Source organism: Diabrotica undecimpunctata, chromosome 10 (assembly GCF_040954645.1).
Source record: "Diabrotica undecimpunctata isolate CICGRU chromosome 10, icDiaUnde3, whole genome shotgun sequence".
In the NCBI taxonomy this organism is placed as follows: Eukaryota; Metazoa; Arthropoda; class Insecta; order Coleoptera; family Chrysomelidae; genus Diabrotica; species Diabrotica undecimpunctata.
Window position 1 is genome coordinate 19,925,601 of NC_092812.1, and position 21,056 is coordinate 19,946,656.

At 31.9% G+C, this 21,056-nt stretch overlaps 1 protein-coding gene across 1 annotated transcript in view; it reads left to right on the forward strand.

Moving 5' to 3' along the window:
* Nucleotides 1-19,142, forward strand: part of Paip2 (polyA-binding protein interacting protein 2) — a 59,003-nt gene extending 39,861 nt beyond the window's left edge. The window contains exon 4 of the mRNA XM_072545756.1: nucleotides 267-19,142. Coding sequence (XP_072401857.1) covers nucleotides 267-372 — 106 coding nt within the window. The 3' untranslated portion in view covers nucleotides 373-19,142. The remainder of the gene's footprint in view (nucleotides 1-266) is intronic.
* Nucleotides 19,143-21,056: the final 1,914 nt, after the last annotated feature.

A 21,056-nucleotide genomic window follows, 5' to 3' on the forward strand; every position in this document is an offset into this window, starting at 1 on the left:
TCGATTCAACTCTGGGGAATAAATAATCGTACCAGTTTTCATTTTTCTATATAGAAGCATTCTGGAGGTGTTAAAAAAAGCTACTTACAAGGCGCCATATAGAGCTTTAGCCCCGGTTTTCGTCTGTCAGGAGAGTTTCTGGACACCCTTTATTTGATATATATTTATTATGGTGATCCCTATTAATATTTTATGGGTTTTATAATGTTTAAATTTATTTTTAAGTTCATAAACATTGTATCTTATAAATTTTTTTTTTTGTTCAGTGTTTCGGCGCCAGAGAGCATTGCGAATTCGAAGTTAAATCCAGAAGCAGCGGAATTCGTACCCTCCAGTCGACGGGCTACCCAAGTTCCGACGTCATCATCTTAAATTAATGTTCACAGAACGGGATCTCACGTTTTGTATATAAGAAGAAACGTTATGTTCTCTTTGGACGTTTTTTTGCTTTGCTGTGAGATAAGTCAAGAATTGATTTTGGTTGGCTGTTGAATATTTAGTGTTACATTTTCATTTGTTGTCATTTGTTTAGTTGTTACTTTAGATGTGTAAACATTACAGATAAAAGTGAAGCCGGCGACAAAAAATGATTACTTTAGGAAACAATGTTGTATACTGGGACATTGTTTTAAATAAATACAAAATTATTTTTAATTCTTATTATTCTCGATGTAAAAAGTACTTTAATTTAATAACAAAGCATTAAACGGTACCAGTCCCATTATACAACATAATATTTCATAGTGGAACTTGTGCATATTCTAAAATATTGTTCATAATGAACGTTACAAAAAAATAATAATGCTAAGAAACTCAAAAAACCATTAATTGGTGTAAATAAAACTATATATTTAGTAAATGCAGAACTATGTTACTAATTAGTTTTCTATATTAAATGAAGAAAAGTCATTAGCCATAGAAGAAAAGTGCCATAGTTTTGCAGCTCGCTCTGTTTTATCATTATCATCTTTCCATTCTGGAAACTTGAATTTAAATGGAGCTGTTTTTCCCATAAGTTGACTAATTATTCAGTCGATTCGATTTTCCCTACTACCAACTATGCCAACCTAGCATATACTTCTTAAGAGATATTTAATAATACAGAAATCATTTATTGTGTTATCTGCCACTGTTAAATTCTCCTAAATAATGAGAACTATCGTCACATAACTCTTGTGATGAAACATCGCTCTCTCTTCTTCTTGTAGTTCCTTCTCCTATCGGAGGTTGGCTATCATCACAGCTATCCGTACCTTATTGGCGGCTGCTCTAAAAAGATCTACTGAGCTGCAACTATACCACTCCCTTAGGTTTCTCAGCCAGGAAATTCTTCGTCTTCCTATGGATCTTTTATCCTTGATTTTACCTTGCATTATGAGCCTTAATATCTCATATTTCGCACCTCTGGTAATGTGGCCTAAATATTCCAGCTTTCTTGTTTTGATGTGCTTTATGACCTCGCAATCCTTTTGTAGCCTTCTTAACACTTCTGCGTTTGTAACTCGTTGGGTCCATGGTATTTTCAAAATCCTTCTATAGCACCACATCTCAAATGATTCCAACTTCTTTATATTATCCACTTTTAGTGTCCAGCTTTCCATTCCATACAACAAAGTCGAGAACACGTAGCATCTTAAGGCTCTTATTTACCCAGGTCCCCAGATATTTGTAGTTATTCACTCTTTCTACTTGTTTTCCCTCGATATCTAGCCTTCCTAATGTATGTTGCTTAGAAATAATCATGAACTTGGTTTTCTTAACGTTCATTTGTAGTCCATATTTGATACTGACTTGATGTAATCTATTTACTAAGCGTCTCTCTCTGAAATCTTAAAATTTTAGGTTTTTAGTCACAGCCTTTACCTGCGTAAGGCTCTGAGTAGCCTTTACCTACATAAAATATTATTTTCGGTGGTTTATGAGCTTGTCTTGTTATTTTTTTCATTTTCTATTCGTTTTTTAATTGATTAGAGATTGCCAAAATCATTGATGCCATTCTTTTCGATTATTTTTAATGAGTGAAGACTCCAGACGAGGTTTTTCGAGCAGGTTTTGTATCAGCATGTTTCGGGGTCGACCAAATACATTACGTTTTTATAGTAATTATATATTTTTCTTGCTTCTGATTGGTAACTTATAAGCGGAAAAATCCAACCTGTGGAATATTCTTGAGTTGAAAGAAAAATACCTGTTTTTTCAAACATCTTAATTACATATATTAACCGATGCGATGGCAACCGCAAAGGCTTTTCCTAAAATGTTAGCCATTTTATACAGTGTTACCGAGACATGTGGATGATTTACCATAATTTTATCCACAGATTATTCAAAGTATGTAATATTAAGTCTTTGATTGCAATATGGGGGATTATTAGTATTAGTAAGGTGCTTCAAATATTCTAAAAAGTTTGTTCCAAACAGTTGTGTCTTTACAAATACGAAAAGATTTGACAAGTGGCTATCAGTAGATCTATTGGCAAATTAGTTACAAGCACCTCCTCAGTGCTAGTGATTTGCGTACTTGTTTATGTAATAAGTGAGTGCAGTTTCTAGATTACTAAAATCTTTATTTTTCATTACATTCTGCAGGTAAAAAATAGTAATGTTAGATTTATTACAGCTTGATACTCGCCCTAGAAAAGTTGCTTTATGTATTGGTAAGCTTAAATACTGCCCAGCTAGTTCAGCATATTTATTTTAATGTTAAGATTCTGGAACTAATTTTTTATTACACTGTCAAGTCTTTATGCAAATACTAGTAATGCTTTTACGCCTAATAAACATCAAATCTGTTGTGCGTTCACTAACTAGCAGTTGTTTTTCATTGCCTGAAAATTTAACACGTCTTGTAAACTTAAAAATTTCAATTTGCTCTTCATTAGTTCTTTTATATTCCCTTACATAATATCTATGTAAAACTGACTTTCGTAACCTTGTTTCTTCATAACTCTGATTAAATTTTTGTGCTTTTTCAAAACCAACATGTTCGTTTCTCATAGGCGCTTTATCAGATTCCATTTTCATTGTCTGTACCAATAATTGATATTACCGTTCAGCATATGTTGTGATACAGATTACGAGACTTTAAGGAACAGTTCAACTATGAAACTCAAAAGTTGTCCCACGGCATTTTAGGTTATGGTTTAATATTTTATAACGAAAAGTGAATATAAATGGTATTTTCTTCCACTTGCAACTCAATGTCTGTCTAAAATAAAGCCAGTTTTTTTAATAACAATAGGAAATGGTTTCAGTTTTGTGTTCATTAATAAATTATTCTTTGTATAGTATACTAATCTACTCAACATATTATTTTAGTACAAAACGAGTTCAATTATATACACCAGTCTATCTGGGAAAAATAATTGATTTCACGTAAAAATCATATACAGATATCTGAAGGTTTTTAAAGGTATATGAGGGGTAGCTGATGAAAAATCCGTAAAGACGTACAACTGATTTTGCTTTGTTTTTTTTTAACAATCTTACAAAGTGAAAAAGTCTTTTTTTTGCCCATAAAACGTGTCTTATGCAGTGTTTAAGATTGCAAAAAAAGCAAAATCAGATGTACGTCTTCACCGATTTTTCATCAGCTACCCCTCATACACCTATTAGAATTTTCAAATATCTGTATAAAATTTTTTCAGCTTTTTCTCTTCTTTGACTGAGGTAATAATACATTCTTCCCATATCTGAATGTCACCCAAATGTGAAATTTAACCCATCTTTTACCAAGGGAAAGAAAAACGAATATAATTGCACAAAATTAGTTGTATTCGTTAAAGTAAAGCCTAATTAACACAAAAGTATAACAACAAATTTTTCTTTTTATTTAAAAACTGAATTTCTAACGTGTGTTTGTTAATATTTTGTGTCGAACCCTTTAGCAGACACAGTTGGTTTCTTTACAGCAGAATTTTTTCGTGGGGTGACTTCTTTTTTCGAGGGGTGACTTCTTTTTTCGAAGCCAAAACAGACGAGGTTTTTCTAGCCGAATAGCTCATTTGTTGGTCATTATTCCCACTGACAGACATTTCTAATTGAGGAAGGCTTGAAGAAACAAATCACCATCGAGAACTATCTTCTCTGAGGTTTTTCTAGCCGAATAGCTCATTTGTTGGTCATTATTCCCACGACAGACATTTCTAATTGAGGAAGGCTTGAAGAAAGCAAATCACTATCGAGAACTATCTTCTCTACCTTGTATTGAGAAACTTCATCAGTTGCACTTATTTCCCCCACGAACACGCTGAGGACGACTATGGCATCGCCTACTCCAACTATCGTGGGGGAAATAAGTGCAACTGATGAAGTTTCTCAATACAAGGTAGAGAAGATAGTTCTAGATGGTGATTTGCTTTCTTCAAGCCTTCTTCAATTAGAAATGTCTGTCAGTGAGAATAATGACCAACAAATGAGCTATTCGGCTAGAAAAACCTCGTCTGTTTTGGCTTCGAAAAAAGAAGTAACCCACGAAAAAATCTGCTGTAAAGAAACCAACTGTGTCATTTAGTATTCCGCTGCCGGTTATTAAGCCAGCCAAGCCAGTTCCTTCAGCTAAACAATCAAATCAGAATGTTAAATCCAATACTGGTAAACTTTCTAAGCCAAATTCTGGACTGCTAAAGGGTTCGACACAAAATATTAACAAATTTTTCATGTTTCTGGAGTTGCGAAAAACAATTGGCGTGCAAATGAACTTTGCACTTTTGGCACGCATATATTGTATGATTATGACATACTCTGTAACGACTACGCTTTTCTTTATTAAAAATAACGTGATCCAGACGATCAGTGTAAAATTCATTTGGTACATTTACTGAAACTTTAAGATTATCTGGTATTTTCGGATTTCAAAAGTCGCAAAGTTAGGTAAGATCTAAAGCCGAGTTGCGACATTTTATCATCATGTACTATATTATAAATTTTCCACGAATTGACGATCATCTCGAACACTTTTTTAGATAAGGGTCACCGCCATTTCTTACCCATAACCGTTATCCGATAGTTGGTCATGTAAATCTACATCACCCATGTTTTTATTATATCGGTAAATAACTGCAGTTGCTAATGGTTTAATATGGTAATGAGTGCTTATCAAAGTAACCAAGTATTGAGTTATCATGCCATATTATTAAGTAAGTGTGCGTATTCTCCTCAAAGTAAGAATTATAACAACCCCTAGGGCTTTTATTGTATAAGTTTTGTACACTTCTGTTCTATCTGCTCTATACTGAATGTTGCAAAAAACTCTTGCTCTTTTACTGTTCTAAATCAACTGTAGGATGCAAAGAAATTGTCGAAAAGTATGTTATGATTATTCTTATTTTTTATAACTGATAATAAATCCAGAACAACTCTGATAGATACCAAATGTTTGTTTTCTCCACTGGCTCAGCAAATGCACCTTGATAGGGCACAAACCTTCACTTATATATCCTTCACTTGAACAAATACACCATAGTTTAAAACCGAATCTTACTGGCTTGCCTTTGATGAACATCTTACACGAGTGTTGTTCAAAGTATGGAACCACTTCTTCATCTATAGATATGTTGTGTGAGAACACACCAAATTGCATAAATTTCTCATTCGTTTTGTCAAAAAATGGGAGCAATTTACAAAACTTAGCACTTGTATCAAGCGGTTCACTATCACTTAAATGTAAATTGTCTTTTACGGAGGAAAAATTATTACGTCTCATTCAGTCTTTTACAACCTGTATCCCTTTATCTTCGTCATGTGACCAATACATGTGGGTTTGGGGTGTGGTATACTGATAAAATTAAACTTCCAATGAAGTTAAGAAGGTTTTTCCAGTTAGACTAAAATCATGTCTGTTATTAGCAAGAGCATATTGTAAAGAATATTGAACATATTGATCATATCTTGAATATCTAAGTAAAAAAATAGAAAGAAAATTTCTAATGAGATCAGTCCTTCCAGAGCCTTCAGAGATTCATTAAATTACTTGCTTCATTTGATTTAGGTAATTTTTTATGCAAACATTGACTTTTTTTCCACTTGGGACTTTCACTTTTTCTTTCTTCTATACCTTTTGTATACAAGGAATCCTCAGTCGGAGATTCTGCTGCGAAACGCAAATCTACATCGTGTAAATCTTCCTTCCTAGTACGTGCTGACAATATCTTTATTGTGGCCTGTAAATTAATTTCCAATTCCCCTGGAATATCTTCCTCATCAGTCAATTTAAATTCATTCACGTCTGGCGGAATATAAACAGTATCTATGTATTTCACTTAAAAATTACTGACACTTTAGTACGAATTTATACATATCAAGATAATGTAAAATAAAAGGGCATCATTTTACAAATCATCAACTACGTCCTCTACAGCAGCTTCAAGCTGTTGATATGTAAGAAATTTAGGTATGATTATAATAAGAATACCAACAATTATAACCACCTAATAAACATAAGTATCACTACTCAACGGCGTTTCTAGTTTCTAGCAAGACTAACAAAAACACAAAATTCCAATACTTTAGATCCTTCACGGTCAAAGCTAATAACACTCATAGTGGGGACGAACATTTGGCACTGGTTTTTTATAAGATTGTAGTAAAGCTACATATTTAGTCATTGGTGTGCTAATGCACCAGTTGTGTTTAGGGTAACGTTACAAAAAAATATATTAAAAAGATACAAACATTACTTTGTATCCTATTATAATTTCAGTTATAGTTCTTCTTCAGGTGCCATCTCCGCTACGGAGGTTGGCAATCATCATAGCTATTTTAATTTTTGAGGCAGTAGCTCTAAATAGTTGGTTTGAGCTGCATCCAAACCATTCTCTCAGGTTCTTAAGCTATGAAATTCGTCTTCTTCCGATGCTTCTTCTGCCATCTATCTTTCCTTGCATTATGAGTGGCAGGATGCCATACTTCTCGCCCCGCATCACATGTCCGAGATACTGTAGCTGTCAGTTATAGTACTGTTGGTAATTTCAGGGTATTTTTAAAATGTACGAAACACCAATAATTCAAAACATCGTGAAACGTGGATGCACGGATAACACCAATTTTACTAATTTTTGAATATTGCTTGAAGACTCAAAGACTTCATAAACATTTCAAAATATTTGTTTACTAAGGTAAATGGTACGTTTATGCACCAATGGTAAAAGATGGGTTAATGGCATTAGCAGACTTTTCAACGATATCACCAATCTCAGACTGCGGTGATAAATAAATTAAGAGAAAAAATTTGCTTTATACACCTGAATTGGAAGTTATGTCTAAATACAAATGGCAACTACTTAATAATTGCAGGATCATACCGCGGATATTATTTAGAACAATTCTAACGCGTCACTTCACTTTTATCTAATGGATTTGCACCAAGTTTATAATTTTATTAGCATCGTTTAACGAATTTATATTTGTTTGTATGTAATATTTTGTAATCACTATTTATTTTCTTTGGTCACTACTAACAACATTTAATATTTGCGTTAAGTATTCGGGTAATCTAAGGGGCTGTCCGTTCCTACACCCCTGCAACTTGAAACTGAATCATAGTTTATATTAAATATTTATGGGAGGTACTAATCTCAGTGTTTGGTCCTTTCTAAAAGTCAATATTGCCTGTCTCGAAGCTATACAGAAAAATATTTTTATGAAAATAAATTTTTTTAGTAATGATATAATGAATAGTTTTCAGTCATTAGTTCAGGGGGATTATATTCGGGTAGAGTAATTTTATAGAGAAACTTTATTTTGGTACCTATGCCTAGTTTATTTTTGGTCAGGATTGTTGAGTATAAAAATACTAATATCTTTATTTCTTACCATTTAAAGAAGTCTTTTTTTTTCATAGCGGCATTAACAAAAATAAAGGTTTTCTTAGACACGTTGTTGAAATATTTTAGATCTAGTCAGTTTACATTAAGTACGGTAGAATCCAGCATTGCTTATACTGCTCATCTATATATATATATTAAATATAAAATAAAAGATTTATATAAAAATTATTTTAAAAATATTAAAAGAATAAAAAAATATGGTTTTGGAAGATTTTAATAATTGCTAGTTTTTTGGGAGCTATAGAAACTTAAGATTTATATAATAAGTTATAAACTAGAATATTTGAATTGGAAAGATATAGGAAATAGCGTGTTATTTATTGATAAGCTGCTTCTATCCATCTGTATAATTTTTAATTTTTGCAAAAACAATTTATGCAAGCATATCATGGCGCGATATATTTTCCTCCTCGCAGCTCTAGGTCATTCAAAAGTAAAAAGTAGAAATTACACCGCTATAATTTTTGGAAGCGTAGCTTTTCTTATCGCGGGTAACGGACGAAGCGGTGGATAAAAAATTACAACTGATTAACGATATATCGCGCGACCACACACTACGTATAGTAGTAAACGCAGTCCTATGCGCATTTATTAATAAAATAAAATCGATCGGACTTAGAATCGAATCAAATCTAATCGATTGGATCCAATCAAATTATATCAAATAAATTAAATTAAAAACCATCGCTCCGTGCGTAGACGATAAGTAAGCTATGCTTCCACTTCTCGGTTACTACCGGAATACTACATCCCGTTTTTCTGTTTATATCTTTGTATCCTGTGCGTATGGGGCTATAATCTGGTTCCTGATATTTGTAATTCCTTTCATTTGCTTTGCTTTACCGTGTGTGATAGGCTTCCTTAATAACATTTCTGTCTAAATTTATATTTTTCGTCGTACAAATATACCTTAAAGGGTCATACCCATGACAAACATGTTCTGTCGAAGTGTCTCCTCTGGCCTTTCTTTCTTATTGCCTTTAGAAACTTTTCTATATTGCTTATTATTGCTTCTAGAAACTATTTTTCATATTGGGTGATTACTATTTCGATATTGAACATGTCCTAACTATCCTTTTCTCATTTTGCCATGATTTGGTGGCATCACAAGGGTTCCTCTGATATACTCAGTCTTAATTTGATCTACTCATCCATCTCAGCATTCTGATTTCCGCCACATGCATTCTTCCTTTTAAGGGACTACATAGGTCTTATAGTTTAAAAAAATTTTTGTAGTCCATATGAAAGTATATTACTTTAAGAGTATTCACACCAAATTGGAAGTAAATTCTAGCAACATTACAGGAATTATAGATTTGAATACCGGATCGAATTTTCAAACGGTCGACTCGTTCTTGTTTTATTCGAAAAAAAAGTCATAAAAACGATCAGAATCGGAGAATGCGAAAAAATATGAGACAAAAGTTCATTCAACTTATGTCAAACTGTGCAAAGTTTCAGCAAAATCGGTCGATTTATTCTCGAAAAATTTTGCCTACCGCACGGAAAAAACTAAGTTTCCGTACGGTAGGCAAACAAAACCGACCTCGCGGTATTCAAATCTCTACAACTCCGGTAATATTGCTCGAATTTACTTCAAATTTGGTGTGAATATTCTTGAAGTAATATACTGACATGTGGAATAAAAAAACTAAATCCATTTGTTGAAAATAAAAGACCTGTGTAACCCCTTAACCGTCCAATGATATTGTTGAACGTTCACGTCTCTTCTGAACGTGAAGTTTAATTTTTTAGGTATATAATTACGCACTTCACTGTCTCTAAAATATTTCAACGATATTAAACTCAAAATTATGTTTATTGAAAAGGAATAACTCTGTTTATTGAAAAGGAAAGTGATAAAATCTGTGATTTTCGGGATATATTTATTAGTATCTTACAGTATAGTTTATTCTTGATGTATAATTTTCTAGAATACAATACGAATAGGAAATATCGATATTTGTCACTCCATCCGCACTTATTTATGTACTTAATGTTTATATGATGGGGCAGCAAATATAGACTAACTTTAGTACACAAAGTTAACAAATATTTTTGTTTGATTATCCTTTTCATTAAACACCACAAATTATACTTAACAATTGTACCTGCACGTTGACATTAATATAGATGTGATTTTCTTGCTGTCCAACGAATTCTTTATCCAGCAAATAGGCTAAAAATACAAGCTGTACTTTTTAACGACAACTGAACACATGAAGATGGTTTTCAAAAGATCTATTCCACCACACCGTTGGTTGTTAATTTTGATACATTTTGAATTTTTCGCGATTTCACACCGGACTGCTGGTACTTGAAATTATAAGATTTGATCGGTGCCAGACACTCTAAAAAAATACTTAATTTCTTGTTTTTCTAATAACATTAATTGAGGCTTTAATATTTCATTAGAATAGCAAAAAACGTAGGAGCAATACAGCCAGACGATCCAAATTAAATATTTTTTTAGTTTTGGTATTTTCTGAATTTAGATTATTGAGATTTTTGCTGGATAGCTCGTGAAAATAATGTGATTTTGTTATGAACATATAACCTTAGAATGCTTATTTACCATTCAAGTAATTTATCTCGATTTTTCTCACACGTTTCTTGTGATTTTTCTTATTTTTTCCATTAAATTTCAATTCAAAGTTCTAGTGTATTTTAGAAAAATTATCATCATATCATTACTCCTTTAAATACAACGTAGTGTAAGGCTGTTAATTAACTATGATTCAAAAGTCGATATAACCGTCATAAAAAAACTCATAACAATTGTAACTCGTAAAATAATTAACCACAATAATATAGTAATATTGTGTATATCCACACTTTTCTTATCATAATGTGATTCAACTGATAATACAAAACCAACCATAAGAAATTTTCGAATTTATTATTGTGGATTTTGATTTTTCATTCTTACTTTTCGTTGTTTCAAGCTTTAAATTACTAATTTAAATTTTCGCATACTTCTAGGCTTTTTCCTAAATCTAACGCACCGAAATAAAAATGTTTTCATTGCTTGCTTTGCAAAACTAGTCAGAAAGTATCAGCAAATCAATGGTCACTAGCAATGACTGTTTTTGGGAACTTTTAACCAAATCTTTTTAATTCTTTCGACAAAAAACTTTTTAGCCAACTTTCGCGCACTTTTTACTCTTATTTACTATTTTTGCATTTCCGTTTGTTGAAGTATGAAAAAATAAGTGAAGTCAGTAACTTGGTTCACTTTATATGAAGCAAAAATTAATATTGTCCGTCACAGAATCTCCACTTAGGAATCACGCTGCATAGGCGTGTTTGATTCATATATTATATTATACTGTAACTATTCTAAAATGGCATTCTAGATGGGTTATTTGATTAAGTAATTGTTATAAATTCGATACTGCCGACAGTCCTAAATATTTCTAATTTTAATTATAGTAAAAAAAAATACTTTGTTTAAACGTCTTGGATTGAATCCTCAGTGTTCATTAATTTAAATAATCGTTTGGACGTAGCAACAGTAAAAAACAACACCAATGAAATCCATAAAAAATATACCACAATAAACTCATATACCAAGAAATTTTCATGGAAAATTAAGACACTGAAGCTGGGAAATCTAATACTATATCTTTAATGCATAGGGATTAATATTTATCTGTATATATACAATTTGCAGGGTTATAATTTATTGTGAAAATAAAAAAAATTATTTTGTTTAAATGTCTTTGATGGAATCGTCAGTGTTAATTTATTTAACTAATCGTTTGGACATAGCAACGGTAAAAAACAACACCAATGAAGTCCATTATACCACAAAAGCATATACAGTAGAATCCCAATTATATGTGCTTCATGGGACGGGACGTGGCATGGCTAATTGAAAAGTACGGATAATCCTAACATTTATTACTTATACATGTACCTAGGTACATACATACATATGTACCTACCATAAAAATATGACTTGTGGCGTATTTTGCGCAAGTTCAAAATATCGACAAAGTCCGAAGATCCTCGTTGCTCAAAATAGTCTAGTAGAACATTGGCGGCTTCCTCAGCCTCCTGGCTAGTTACTCTTTTGATTGATACCGTCCGTCTCATCATTTTCTTCGTCTTGACTCTCATTTTCAGGTGAATAAGTTGTGACGGGGCTGATTCAGCACTAGTTCAACAATATCATTGACTTTCCAATCATAGTCAGCTTTAGTTTATGCCCGTCAGACGTATTGACACTACAAAACACTGTTATCCGCTCATTACTTTTTTTATACCCCAGTTTTTGTAGATGTTGCTCGCCAGTATATCCCTGTTTCGTCAGCGTTATCAATTTGTAAGTTATGTAGATTATTTTTTTAGAATTAAGTGTCCAGTTCATAGCAAAATATAGGCACTGAGCTTTTAGCCTTGAATGATAAGTTCACGAATCTCTTGACTTTTTTTTTTGAATCGATGTAACCAACCACTGGATGCATTGAAAGGTTATTTGTTGATTTTCAAGTGTTCGTGAAAAATCTCCACCTGTAGCAAACATTGGCCTAGAGGTATGCCCTCTTACCTTTTCTGAAACTGCTTGAGTTGTTGAAACGATGTTCCTTTCAATGATTTTCATGCAGATATGTTTCAAAAAGAGTCAAAATAAGATATGAAATTTGAACTTTCACTTTGTTTTTATTATATCGTGTAAAATCTCTAATTTTTGCTAAACATTTCTCTTAACGCTGGTTATTGTCATTTTGAAAACAGAGACACGTGTTAAAAATGTAGCAGAGTAGCGATTCTTCTCTATCGCGCAAATAAAAAATTTCCAGATATTCTCCGAGCACTGCCGCTATCGATGTTGCATTATTCGCCTCTCTTACGGCGTATAATGTTTCCGCTGAGTGATTTACGGTATCATTTTGATAAAATATCAAAAATACAACTTTCATTGTACATATAATGGCTTTGGCATAGCCAATTAGCCAGAAAAATACAACTTGAATGATGGGAAAAACATAGCACGAATAATCCGCAGCAGGATATTCGGGGTTCTACTGTACTAAGGAATTTTAATGGAAAATTAAGACACTGAATTTTGGAAATCAAAGACTATATTTTTTAGTGTATAGTGTATATAATATATATAATTTTGAGCTTCGAAGCGAGTTTATTAGAAATATTTGTAGTTATAATTAATTGTGAAAATAAAAAATAATTTTGTTTAAACGTCTTTGACGGAATCTTCTGTGTTAATTATTTTAATTAATCGTTTGGACATAACAGTAAAAAACAACACCAATGAAATCCATAAAAAATATACTGAAATAAAATTCTATACCAAGAAATTTTCATGAAAAATGGAAGACACTGAAGCTGCGAAATCAAAGACTATCTTTTTCTTGCATGGGGATTATTATTTATCTGTATATATAATTTTGAGTCTCGAAGAGAGTTTTACATTAGCAACATGTGTAGGGTTATAATAAATTGTGAAAATAAAAAAAAAATTATAAACGTCTTGGATGGAATCTTCTGTGTTAATTAATTTAATTAATCGTTTGGACGTAGCAACACTAAAAAACAACACCAATGAAATCCATAGAAAATAGACTCATATACCAATGAATTTTAATGGATAATTAAGATACTGAAGCTGGGAAATCATACATTATATTTTTAGTGCATAGGGATTGTTATGTATATATGTATATATATGTAATTGTGGGCCTCGAAGTGAGTTTTACATTAGAAATATTAGTAGGGTTATAATTATGCAGCTGAATTTGGTAAACTCTTGGTACTCACTGATTTCATAAATGTTAAATTGTAAGCTAAAGAGTTAGTTCACTGAAACTTACATGCTAGTTAAAATATATCAGTGTTAATCAGTTTCGATGTTCACTTTTTCATAGGCTGGACTTTATTTTTGTGGGGTGAAGCGGACTTATACAGAGAAAGATACAAGAATTTCTTTCTTTTTGAGTTCTCTGAGTAGGCTAATACGTAATTGACATAAAAAAGTCTAATTTTCCACATAATTTGAATAATTTTACTCATTATACTAAGAAAAATGTTTTCTTACAAACTTACAGTCGGTGTTCTACTAACTGCAAATTATGTTCATATGTCCAGTTTCTTCTGGATTTTTTTAAGTTTGCAACCTTTCTTGTCTGAGAACATATCTACATAAATATTCGCTGTTTGTCACGATCAGCCATTACCCAAAAATTATTAAATTAGTTGAGTCGGTATCATTTTCAGATAATTTTGATTTACATTTTCTGTTACATCAAGGTCCCAATTTTCACATTTTCGTTAATTTTTTCCAGTTTTGCTAGTATATTCTTGACTAGAGTTCCTCAGTTTCTTCAAGAGATTCATTTTCCAAACACTTGAATCCCTTTGCCTGTTTCTACCAAAATTTTTCTTCTTTTGGTATTGTTTTTTCTTAGCACATTGCGAAATGCCTCCTAAATAATATAAGAAAACTATACTATTTTGTTCAGTGATCGTCTTCCCCACAAAATGTCAAGTATTGGAATGTAAAATCATGGTAAATTGACTTACAATTTTATTTATAGTAATATTCCACTACCTTGTATTCTTGTATCACAACAATGAAATTTACTCAATAAATTTTTCGAGAAAAACATTGTTTTTATAAAAAAATATTCATAAATCATAAAATTTTGCAATATTGTAACATTGGTCACAACGTTTTTTCCACCAAGTGATTCAAAATTTGCCCTTACAATGAGGTTATTTTATTAAATAACTTTATATTTACATAAGATAAGTTGTTGGACAAAAAAAAGGTTATCCTTTATAGATGTCATTTAAGCCATAGTTAAAAAACATCGTAAGTATAGTTACAATATTACTCATATCAGATGTCGATATTATGCTTCAACCTAAACGATTTAGGATATTTATACCGTAAAACGAAGAGGTGTTTCAAAATATTAGCTGTTGTGTGAGCTACTGTCGTCTGCTTAGTTCCCCAATATGAATAATCCTGTGGTGATTCCAATAGCTCCTAATCCATTTAGTTACCATTTCTTTCGATTTGCTTAATCAATTTTGCGGAGGATATTACTATCTTGTGACTTTGACATTTTGAATAGAATATTTTAAATCAACAGAAAACTCAAAAAGGATATTCTTTGTTCAAATCTGAGTCACCTACTGTTTAGAAGAATAACATCGAAAATAGAAAAGGAGGAAACTACAAGTCGTTAAGCTCTATATGTATATTTCTTGAATGTATAAGTGTAAGTCTCACATGATATTAAGTACATATAAATGTAACATTATATTTTGTTTTATACAATGACAAGTATTGAATAATAAATAAAAACGTCATTAAGTCAAAACGTGTAACATCCATAAATATTGTAAATACATGATATAGTTTTAGTTGCAACAAAATGTATGCATAGCCATAACAAAATAATGAGCCTTTAAGATAATTTGTTTGTGCTTGCTACATTTTGTGCTATTCTACTTAAATCAATTCTAAATACTGACGAGACAGTATCATTACTTTGTTATCGCATTAGTATATTTTAATAAAACTGTTTTTAATATTTCGCAATTCATAATTTCTTCTTAAATTTTCAATTAAAATTAAGACTTAATCTAATTTGGTTGAAAAATATGTCCTCGCTACAATGTCTCATACATACATGTAAAAACGCGTGATATAAAAAGGCTGTGCGAGAACAAACAATATTTTCTATTCTTTAAGTCGGAACTCACCTTGTGTTTGCTGTTTTTTGTAAAAAGAAAATATGTAGATGGTGCAAAGAGTAGGTTGATAAATTATTTAAGTAGATCCATATGCAGTTTTTATTTTACCAGTTTTACTAATATTTTAACCTGTAAGGGAACATCGCAAATAGATTGATTTGGGGGAGGCCTATGTCCAAAGTTAGATTACTTACGGCTGAAGAAGAAGAAAGGGAACATCCACAAGCTACGTCGTAAAAATTTTTGGCTTTATAATGCTCTCATTCGTCGTAAACCGTTGTTTACAGTCGTGGCCCCCTCATGTCGACGTAATTGCAACTAATGACTCCCCTTTCAGCGATTTTTTAAAAAGTTTAATGTTATTTCTGGATTTTTTAAAATTAACTATTAAACTTTGTTTACGAATGTATCATAACAAGAATAAATAATTAAGATTAAAAATGCACTTAAAAATATTCTACCCTCTGGTAGAAGCTAGTAAAAAATTATATTTATAGATACAATTGCGATAAATTGAAATACATTAGAATTCCTTGTGTATTACACCATCGTAATAAGCAAAGTTTCCCCTCCCTCTTTTCTACGACGTAGTTTGTGAATCCTAAGTCAATCAGGAAATCGAACATTACATAACTGATATAGGCCGGATATAAATGTTAGATTCTAGATGTCAATATTGAATTCGGAGCATTAACTGATTTAATCTACATGTCAAATGAAAACTAAAAGAAAACGAACAAAAAAGATAAATAGACCTGAAGGGGATGAGTTAAAGAATTCAACAATGACGCAAAATAAAGCAATAGAGAAAATAATTGGCGAGGTTAAAAAAAGAATACCGAATTGCAATTGATTTTAAAGTAAATGTAGTCCTGTAATAGAAAGTATAATACAAAAAGAAACTAAAGATAGGAACAGAAAATAATGAAAAACCAAGCTTTGTACCTTTATGTGCTTACTTACCCCCCCCCCCTGCATCTAAACTATTACATCAAGGTAGGTATTCTCCGAAGAAATATACCAAAGAAACTAATGAAGAACAAGGATTATAATCATGATAAACAGAACAGAAAAAACACTACGAGGAGGAGGGTAGACTGAATATGATTAATAGCCAATCATAAAAACAGTGAGAGCTCATAAATATATAATGAATGGAACATATAAAGTAGTAATAGAGGAACGTACTAGTGCAGAAAAGAAAACTCGAAAACTTCGTATTACTACATTACAAACAACTGTTAAATACATAAAATATCCAAAAAAGATAGATGAGTGCAAAGTTTAAAATCCCAAACAATTTATTAGTTACGTACTTTCACTTTCTTTTCCATGTTACGTATATTCATATTTACTGTTTTTGGACGCATAGCTTTCTCAAAAAAAAAAAATAAAACCGACAGATCGCGCCACCACACACTACGTGGAGTGGAATTTAATCTATTGGAATCGAATCAAATAAATTGAATTAAAAACCATCTCTCCGAGCGTAGACATAAGAAAGCTATGCTTCCCCTTCTCCGTAACTCCCAGAGTGCCATATCCTGTTATTTTTTTCACCGATTCCCTCTTCTCAAGATGACTACATATCTTGGTTGTTGTTTTTAAACACATTATATCCAAAAATTTCGTTTTCGTATTAAAAGCATATTTCATTTAGAAACACTCTGTATTTAAAAATTTGAGCTTCAATTCCACTAACATTGTTAACCTGTTGAGCTTTTCATAGTTATATCTAAATTGTTTTCTGATTAACCCATTGTAGGCCACCGTCCTATTTATAGAACACTAAAAAAATTTTTCAACCATTAAAATTTGTTTAAATTTAAAGTAAAATTTACCCTGTATATTTTATGCTGTAGTAAAATGAATTATAAATTGTGTTTGATTATATTACCAACACCTATTCAATAGAAAATTATAAACATTGGACAAATTTGTTAACCCCGTCTAGATTTATACATTTAATAATAAAAGTTTCATTTCGGCAGTTTTTATCTTTCAATGGGTTATTATTGTTGAGTAAGGTTTATTATAACCAAAATTCATAAATAATCTCGGAAATATACATTACTGAATCGTCAGTATAAAGTTGATTTTACTGTCCTATAAATAGGTCACTGGTACTTAGCGATATCAAAATAGGATTGAGTTCTATAATAGGTTGATTCAGTATTGAGTTTTATTTGAATCGTTGCAGAAATCGTTGGGGGTTTTTTAAATTTTACATTTTTTTGTGATTTCCATTAAATTGTTTTGTATTTAATCAAATTTGGATTATTTGTTAATTTATTTACAAAAATGGGGATACTGAGCAACAGGAACCTTGCGGAAAAATCGAGGTGTCCTATATAAGATACAAAAACCCTTAGTAAAGAAGCTCGTGGTTCATATGATTTTCGGTTTGTTATAAATGGAGAAATACTGTTTGTAAAATGGAACGATAACAAGTGTTTCTAATTTTGATAATGTAGAACCTCTCGCACAAACTAGTAGATGGGATCGCAGGCTCAAACAAAAACGTTTAATTTCTCCATCAAAAGTGTTAAAAAATTATAATAACTATATGGGAGGCGTAAATGAACACGACTGGTTTCTTGGAAAATATGCCACTAAAATCATAGCAAAAAAGTGGTATTGGCCAATATTCACACGATTGATTGATATGACATTAGTAAATTCATGGCTTCCCTACAAACTAGCCAATAAGTAAAATATTACTTTATTAGAATTTCATCGATCTATAGCAGTTCCCTAACTAAAATTGACTCTAGTACAAGAAGTATACTAGGAAGACCGAGTACCACATCGTCAAAAGTTGTTATGGACATAAGATTAGATGGGAAAGGACACTTCATGGAAAAACGTGAACAGCAGAGACGATGTCACTATAACAATGTGTGGAAAATGTACTGTAACATTGTGTAAAAATTGTTTTATACAGAATCTTGTTTTTATTAGATGTACTTAAATATAAATTTTAATTCTCGTAACTGTTTTAAACTCATTCATACATACTTACAATTATGATAAGCCTAACGCCAAGTGTCCTATTTATAGGTCGGGTCATAATTCAAAAATTTAAAAGATGTAAAATTAATTTCATGAATATTTCTTTATTAAGAACAAGATTACTGCTAAAATGCAGTACTGCAAATTTGAAAAAAAAAAAAAATTTGGGCGGTAATGGGTTAATTTCTAAAACCATTATTTAATATCTAGGATAGGAACAGTGTCTCGGTAACACTGTCCTTGTCATTTTAATGTTTTTCATTACTTGTCTTGCGCGGATGGCATCCATGATCGAATATATTCATATTTTAGCTAGTCAATTAGACAAAAATATTGTATTTGTTAATATTTGAAAGGTGTAACTGTGACTAATATGAGCCACATAAGCAAAAGGGAATTATGTTTAAGATGTTTTATTATATATTGGCATTGTGACATTATTTTAACCTTAAGTACTATGTTGTCCTTCTATAATAATCAATGATGGATTGTCATGTTATAAACTTGGTGCTTGGATTTATTGAAATTAATCAGAGAGATACTATAACGGAGCACGTTTCAATAAACTGATTTTGTTTATTCAGTAGTTTTCTTTAACACAAAACGTATTAATTATGTGAGCCATGAAATATTAAGAGCTAGTATTAAATGTTTTCAATTCATAATTTTATTATTAATACTGAAGTGGCTATTGCAAACTTTAGCAATTCTGTATCAGCATGTCTGGTTATAACTTCTTGTATTTTTGCTAAGTTAATTTTGGAAACACATAAGAAAATAATGCTGATGGCGGTGTTCTAGAAACTGCTTACAGAGCTGAGAACACCGATTTTAGTCCTGAAGGCTACTACGTCCGTTTTAATTTGTGACATAAAGCTGTAATTTGTTACCAATTACAAAATGAGAATCGGGTTATGGAAACATAATAATCATGGTACAATGAACACATGTACAGTAAAATACGTCTTACAGTTAGTTCAAAATACTAACATGTAAATTGAAGTCAGGAGACATGGCTATCTCATGGCTAAATTAAATATTCGATACTCCTACCAATACTATTGAAAGTTTAACGAAGAAAATTGGGGAAGGAAATCTCTTGTTGGTAATAATTATGTCATACATGATTCACTTGCACTTATAAATTCGGGATATTTTTTTATATCTGAAAATGTATAAGGAAAAATGAAAACAATTGGGAAAGTATGGCATTTGAAGATTGTCTTGTGGGAAACTGTTACTGTTATGTAAATTTGGGAAACTTTAATGTTTTCAAAGAAGCTTTGTTGTATCTTGTAGATCAACAAACACGTAATAAATAATAATCCCATTCAAAATGTAAGGATGAAGATGCTTTTGGCATGAACGATAAACGATTCAGACTATAGTACCAAAACAATCCCTCTCGCAAGCAGTAACAGCAAAAGCAATGACTCACGTATTTCCAGCGGGAATCGTACATACTATGCTAATAAAAGATTGATGACATCGAAATTATTAGACAAAAGAACCAAAATGACTATCTACAGAACACTGATTAGACCCGTAGTAACCTATGGATGTGAAACTTGGGTAATGACGAAAAAAGATGAAGCCCAACTCAGGACATTCGAGAGAAAAATACTGAGGAAAGTATATGGCCCGGTACAAGAGGAAGATGGCACATGGAGAATCAGGAGAAACGACGAGGTTAATGAGTTAAATGAAGGTTATGACATTGTAAGATTTGTGAAAAGTCAAAGACGGTCATGGCTGGGACATGTGCAGAGACAAAACGATGCAAAAACAACAAAGAAAATGTTACAATGGAAGCCCATAGGAAGGCGAAAAAAAGGAAGGCCCAGAACGAGATGGTTGGATGACGTGGAAGACGACCTGAAAACAATGAACATAAGACAATGGAGAAGAAGGGCACAAGAGAGATCTGAATGGAAGGACATAGCCAGACAGGCAAAGACCCATCCAGGGTTATGATGCCAAAAGAAGAAGAAGAATGACTCACTTGAGATTATAATTACTTCCGGTAGGATAAAGTTCTACAATTTTGATATTTAAAGGATGCGTGATCTGTATTAATCCATTAAACGTTAAAGCCCATTAATATCAAATGAGATATAAAAAATGATCATCATCATAGGAGGCTCGATAATCCGTTGTGGATCTTAGCCTGCTCACAAAGAAGTCGCCACTCCTGTCGATTCCTGGCAACTTCCCTCCATCTTCTGACCCTTAGAATCTGTAGGTCTTATTCCATATCATCAATCCATCTCCTTCGTGGTCGTCCTCTGCTTCTTGTGCCCTCTGGTTTTGAAAATGTTAATCTCTTCGTTTATTCGTGATCTGACATCCTAGCAATGTGTCCAGCCCATCTAAGTTTCTGCACTTTAACGAATTTCACAATATCTGGATCGATGTATAACTGATATAGTTCAAAGTTGTACTGTCGACGCCATAGCCCATTTTAATTTACGGCCCCAAAAATCTTTCTAAGGA